Source organism: Nilaparvata lugens, chromosome 4 (genome assembly GCF_014356525.2).
Source record: "Nilaparvata lugens isolate BPH chromosome 4, ASM1435652v1, whole genome shotgun sequence".
Classification (NCBI taxonomy): Eukaryota; Metazoa; Arthropoda; class Insecta; order Hemiptera; family Delphacidae; genus Nilaparvata; species Nilaparvata lugens.
In genome coordinates this window covers 50,819,942-50,827,193 of record NC_052507.1, presented here as the reverse complement: position 1 = coordinate 50,827,193, position 7,252 = coordinate 50,819,942, and the positions used below count along the sequence as shown (strand labels likewise).

General features: G+C 31.8%; 1 protein-coding gene across 1 annotated transcript in view; it reads right to left on the bottom strand.

The window, feature by feature from the left end:
• LOC111049053 (BRISC and BRCA1-A complex member 2) overlaps positions 1-7,252 on the bottom strand; it is a 37,362-nt gene that overhangs the window by 16,803 nt on the left and 13,307 nt on the right. The window contains exons 3-4 of the mRNA XM_022335046.2: positions 6,480-6,633; positions 2,234-2,368 (exon numbers count right to left, since the gene is read on the bottom strand). Coding sequence (XP_022190738.1) covers positions 2,234-2,368; positions 6,480-6,633 — 289 coding nt within the window. The remainder of the gene's footprint in view (positions 1-2,233; positions 2,369-6,479; positions 6,634-7,252) is intronic.

The following is a 7,252-nucleotide window of genomic DNA, read 5'->3' as shown; positions in this document are numbered from 1 at the left end:
CTGCATATAGACCTCAGCGGAACCTCTGTACCGAATTTGAACGTATTATGTCAATTTGATCTCGAAAAACACCTGTTACTATATCGACGTATCTTTGGCGAACAAAATTCTTCCACCTCAGCTAAACCTGTGTATTAAGTTTTTTAAATATATTTCCATCATATTATTGAAAAAGGTGAGGAAACGCAGAAAAGCTGGGAAAACGCTAATTTTGGGCGTATCTTTCGCGTTATTTCAAATTCCTTCTAACACAACATTAATGCACCCCAGCTGAACTTCTGTAGTAAATTTGAACATTTTATGTTCATTTGTTCTCGATAAAGCTGAGAAAGCGCAAAAAACGCTGGAAAAACGCAGATTTTGGGCGTATATTTGGCGTTATTTCAAATTCCTTCTAACACAACATTATTGCACCCCAGCTGAACTTCTGTAGTGAATTTGAGCATTTTCTGTTTATTTGTTCCCGATAAAGCTGAGAAAACGCTAAAAAACGCAGATTTTGGGCGTATCTTTGGAAATTTTTCCAATTCTGTTCTTATTGCGCCTCTAAAGAGCCAACTATCAAATTTGAAATGTTATTTCATATTTTTATCATATGTTAGGACGATCCAGTCGGGGGTCCAGACTAAACGTCTGGCTAAACGCATATGGCGAGCGAAGCGAGCCTGACGGCTAATAATATAATATTCCCAGGAATAGCTCTGATTGAAGTAGCAGTACTCAATCAATTTTTCCGCGATAAATCAGGACCTCCTAAATAGGTATTTAGGAGGTACCGGATAAATTGGTATTTAAGAGGTCCTGGATAAATGCATTTCAATCTTCAACTTGGTGCCAACCTAACAAAGTCAACTCAACTTAATGCCAACCTGACCAAATTTTTAATTTAGTTACCAGAACAACTGTTTCGAAGAGGTACTCTCTTTAGATTATATTTCTATATCAACATATTATGGTATGGACATTTCAATTATAATTTTAAGATATTGGAATAAGAAGAATATACATGCTAAAAGACGAACTTTAAACCCTTAAAAACCACCCTTAGAGTTAAAATATCGCCAAAATATTTCTTAGTGCGCCTCTAAAGGGCGAACTGAACATACCTACCAAATTTGAACGTTTTTGGTCCGGTAGATTTTTAGTTCTGCGAGTGAGTGAGTGAGTGAGTGAGTCAGTCAGTCAGTCAGTGAGTGCCATTTCACTTTTATATATATAGATAGAAGATATGGTATGTATTCATGTCCCATGAATGAAATTTGAACATAAATTCTGAATAATCTAGAAGGAAAATTGAAATTTGAGCTTTGAGATTCGAGATTGATATTTTCAGAATATATGTGCAAAATTTGGAGATCTAAATAATTTAGATCTCAAATTTTCTTTGTTTTTCAAACGATTAATGTAATGGAAGCAAAATGGATCATTGATCTGTTGCTTCCACATATTCTTGTTTTCAATAAAATAAATAAATTTCCGTTTTTCCGGTATGCAATCCACAAGTTGACATGTTTTGATGCGAACAAACGATCAACCACAACCCTATTCTCTCTTATTATATATAGATGTAATAGAATGTTTTCGATTATTATTTGTTGTTAAAATTTCTGTTAGATTAGTTCAGTCAATAAAATTTAAAGAAGTTGAATAGAAAGCTGAAGTTTGTTATTGATAAAACCTCATGACTCATCATTTAGAATTTAGAGATATCTCTTCTACCCCCCCCCCCATCTGGGGGCGGTTACACCTCAATCTTCTTGGCAATTATTTTGAAGAATAATTATGAGTGTAAGTAAATTTAGGTGATAAAATTATTCTATTATATAAATTCTGCTTTTATTTATGGTCCAGCGGAGTTTTAAAAAATGACCCTAGTATTTTTATTCATATTTGGTTTCTTCATTGTATAACTATGTTAGAATACTAAATATATGTTTTCATCTTAGCATATAATAATAGCAGTAAAAGGCCAAACTTTACAAGCATGCTGCAATATTTAATTGAACTAGTTCCCATTTCACGGTAGTTGTGATCCAAAGAAATTAAAAATTCTTGACAATTGCTGACAGACTTAAAATATTGTTTCTCGTGAATCACTACATTATTTTTAACCATCTTGATTGGAGAAGCAGATAAATAGTAATAACACATAATGAAAATGGACGTGTTCGAATGTCAGCGAATGCCAAAGTTTTAATTGTTTATGAATAATAAATATTGACGAGAGCCTCACCTTGCTTTTGACTGAATTGTTTGATGTGCATCACATCTAGGAGAGCTGGTGTCAACTTTATTTTAGGTTTTGTCATTTTGGCAGTTGGTCGACTGAACTCAAGAGATACGTGGATCGCATAATCATCTTCCGTGTCTGAAAAACCAAACATATATTACAAATCAACCATTTCAATCAATAATTATACGAATAAAAAGTTAAATTGAATTGATCACCACCATAATTTGTATTAGTTTGTTGAAATATGGAATCAATGATTTCCTTGCCATGGAAAAATTTGTAATGTGAAATTTTCAGTTCAATATTACCAGTATCATCAAAATTTTATATTTGTTTGCTTTTAAATATGAATTTATGTTTGAAAATAGTTTTCTTGATTTTAAGCTTTATAATGAAAACTCAGTAAATTAAAAGTATAATTTCTATTAAGAAAACATGAAGAACCTAATACATAACCTATTAGCTTGAGTGTTGATAGGAAATGACATTGGGTAATACGGCAAAGCAAAACATCCGAAAGGATCTCTCTGCCGATAAAAGCCATAAGAATAAATAAAATGATTTCCTTGATTGCAAGACAGGTCTGAAAAAAGAGTGACTTTTCAAATTTTCAAAACATAAAGTCCAGTAACTATATACATTGGTGCATGCAATTTATATTGTAGTTCTGATTTTTTAATATATTATTTGGGTACATAAGAGAAGTCCAGAACCAATTGCTTCATGCAATGAAATCTGAGCATTGTGTCAAAAGTTATAAGTGTTTGAAATTTTGATCCTTGAGGTGTCCTTAAGCGCGCCTCTCCACTAGGAAATACTGAAATGAAGTGCATCTAACGGGGTGATTTCATAAAACATAGTCTCATGAACTTATGTCATCCTGCTAATATCAATGTGAGGACAATGTAGTTGGTGATGATGGTTGAAGCTGAAAATTAGGTGTTTTTCACAATACAACGAGCATTGTTGTCAGGTGTATCTGGAAATCTATATGAGATAGAGCGCTCTACTTGATCTTAGATTGTAGAGCACAAAAATACGCCAAGAGGGATCTTGAATTATACATCCAAATGGTAACAATCGGAAGATATTGTTGATCAAAAACTAAAATTCATAAAAATTGATTTTATCTTCAAATTTCACTCATTTTTGAAAAATCATAATTCAGTACTCATTGGAGATAGAGAGTTCATTTCATAGAGCCGAAAGATCTCATTTTATTCAGAATTTCATAATCTAGAAAAAAGGTGGGAGCAACTTTACTGTCCGATTACGAGATTTGGCAGAAATAACTGAAAACTGGAAAATGATCCGAAAATACGAGGTTTTTGTGCCATCCTGTATCTAGCACAAGGAAATTTTGCATGAAGAAATTGGTTCTGGACTTCTCTTATGTACCCAAATAATATATTAAAAAATCAGAACTACAATATAAATTGCAAGCACACCTCTTTTTCATGTCTATATTGACTGGACTAATATTAGTCCAACGGGAGTAGCAGGCACATGAACTTATTTGAGCGATAACCTATCAACGTACCATGAATGAGCTATATAGGCTATTATAATATTACATTTTTCTCGATTAAAATCGAATCTTCAATTCGAGATCTATAAAACTTGATAGTAAATATCAGAGATGCGATATCAGATAATCAATATGCGGACAACTTTTAACTGAGAATTTATCATAAATAATTGTGTTGCACATTCCATGGTATCACCGAAACTGAGTTAACAGAATTAACAGATAAATAGATCATTATAAATATAGAGGATATATAAATTTAAAATAACAGTTTCGAAATAAAGTTTTATTGAGAACAAATGTTAAATGTAAATTCTAAACTTGTAATTTATATTTTTTTGGAATTTAATATCGGTGACGTGTTCATAACGTCGTCACTGGTTTGAGGTGTGGCTTTGCTCTGGACTTGTTAGGCTCTCTCTAAAAAATGGTGGCTGGCTATGTGTTCTAATTTCGTGCTCTCTGTATATTTTTCTGTTTAATTGAAATTTATAATGTTTTAATTTGAGAATTGAACAGTTTTATGGTGTTCTAAGTTTGTATAATTTGATTTGTGTGTCTACAAGCCTATAGCCATTGTTTTTCAACTATATAAATGGATAAGTATTTAGCTTGTAATGATGCTAGATGTTTAAGTGTGTAAGGTATTGTTTTGTGGATTTGTGTTGTATATTGCCAAAATTCCTATGAAGATTTTAAGTTGATTTGCTCTGAAAACTGGATTTCTCATTCATAAGAAATAGATCCATTCATAATTTATCAAGAATCTACCATTTTGGAGCCGATAACTTCCTTTAGGTTAATAGGTGAGAAATGCTATCCAACCTATTTAGGAGAAATTGGTAGCACGGCACTATTTACTGAGAAAATGAAACAGTTTTTTAATAAAGAAAAATAGGAACCGAGAAAATGGTAAAATAATGAAGATTAAATAATTATCAAAGTAAAGACAGTGAATACAGAGAAATTAGAATATGTATGAAGACTCCGTTTGGTCTGGGCGCGAAGCGCGGAGTCTCTCATCCACCTCATCGGGGTACAGAATGCAAGGCCACTTGCCGAAAGCGTAGCGCGAGTCAGTAAACAACAATTTGAAATAAAGAATAATAAATTGATTTTGAAAATGAACTGTAAAAAAAATTTACATTAATAATATAATCAATTGAATAAATATGTTAGATTTCGTCTGCCGTCCATTCTTCACTTATCAGCTTCTTCATAGTAGTCACGCTGGCAGTGTTTGAATCTTGGTGCGCTGCCAACTTTATTTTGATCAGCTGACTTGTTGTTCGTTCTTGTGTTTTGTCATTCTTTCTTAATTATATCTTTAGAATACATTGCATATTTTTTAAAGGCTTTTGTCGATTGTCCTAATTAGGTTGTTTTCAGGTCTAAACTTTTATAGCTTGTTTTTGGTTTTGCATTGTACAATACTGCTTTTACCCCCTGCTTCGTCTCTCATAAACTTGGTTTTTCCGTTCATCTTCGCTCTAACTCATTTTGTCCAGGGATTATTGTAGCTCTGCCTTCTTCAAGTTTTGAAACCATCTTTTGCACTCAATTTCAATCTTCAGATCACTTTTCAAATGTTATGAAGTGTCTACAATCAATCTTGAATTTAAACTTTGAAGTCTTAAATTTTCACAACTTTCAATTCAGTGCGTCGCAACTACGTGTTTCATGTCTACTCAAGTGTTTTTTCCAAGTTACTTTGGACTCAGGTTTCAATGAATTTCAATTAAATTGCATCTCTCAAACATTCATTCACGTTTTGCATTCAATTTCTGATCAATTTTGAATGTACAACAATCATTTAAAACTTTATGTATGATTGGGTTAGATTTAGAAATAACACTCTTAGTTGTTTCATTAATTTATTACCAAAGTCCACTGCTCTTTTCATTTAGAACATACAAAATAAATTATGAAGATTGATAAATTGATTTTAATAATAAGCTGTAAATAAAATAATATTTGTTTGTTTGTTTTTAAAGCTTCCCAGAGACTCTAATCAGAGTATAGGAATTGTCAAAAATGTATAATACATACAGTATTAAAAAAGAAGAAAAAATCACACAAAGGAACCCTCTCTACACACAAGCTCTTCTGTGGTATAAAATACTCCAAGCATCAAAAAACTTTTCAACTCCTTCTCAAAAACATCGACATCTTCACAATTTTTCAAGTGAGTAGGAATCTTTCTAATAAATTGAAGGCCCATATAAGTAGGTCTTTTCTCAAAAAGAGCTGTTCTGTGATACAGTGAAGCATAGTCTCCTCTATTTCTAGTATTGTATCCATGCGAATAAGCATTTCTAGTCATTGTCTTTCTTCTAACATGCATAATCACCTCATGGATATAAATAGAGGGAACGGTTAGTATGCCTAATTCTTTATATTGAGGTTAATATAATCAATCAGATAAACAAATTTATCAGCATAAGTAATTTATTCATAAAGACAACTTTATCAACATAAAGTTGACTAATAACGCAGTGAAAAATACTTTGTAATAGTAACGCGTAGATACTTCGTATTGTGTAAAATTACTGGGGTGCTCACGGTTTTTCTTTTTCGTATTTTGGCTACAATGAGGTGTAGTCTGATTTCTTTTCTGTCTATTAGAGTGAATATCTAAATTTGTGAGATAATTAGTTATGGGACCACTTGTTTTTTCTCACAATCATGACAAGTGCTTTTTTATGAATATTGACTCACCTCCAACATCGAAATCACTCATATCCATAGGAAGGCGAAAAAGAAACGTAGTGAAACCAGTTGAATCGATCAAAACTTCGGAATCACTAACCAAACCACTCTCCATTGCGTTCTCATAATTAATGTAATTCTGCAACTCTTTCAATTGATCCACCTGAAATACAAAAATAAATACCACATTGCATTCCCAGAAAAGGTACTTGAGTCATGCTAAAATAATAATTTATAGATATTATTTATTAAATTATATGAGTTTGAGTTTTATGTTCAAACTTATCAAACAGTAAAAAATGTGTATACAAATTCTTCTAAATGTTTATTAAATGTTTAGTGGAATAAAAATTTTGATACATTATCATATATACATTTTAGTTGACTGATTTTTATACATTATCAAATAAATACTGCAGGAATAAATTACATACATTGTTTTACAAAAAACCGAATTGCAGATTGACGGATTTGGAAGATATTGATATAATATTTTATTCATCTGAAACTTGTAACCGTTTGTGTATGGATAAATTAAAACCAAACTCGAACTATGCAAAAACACGTCCATAAGCAACAACATCTAAGTTTAACACTAATCTACGTTCACTTGAAGATATGATTGCATTAATGCGTTACAGAGTTTGAACCAACAGATGATGTATCTCCGTTTAAACTGGCATGTTACATGCAGGCCTAAAAAAAGGCAAAATCCACTCAAGTTAAGTCTGACAGAAAACATCATTTTTATCAAGTAGAAAATATTTGACTCTTAATTCAAG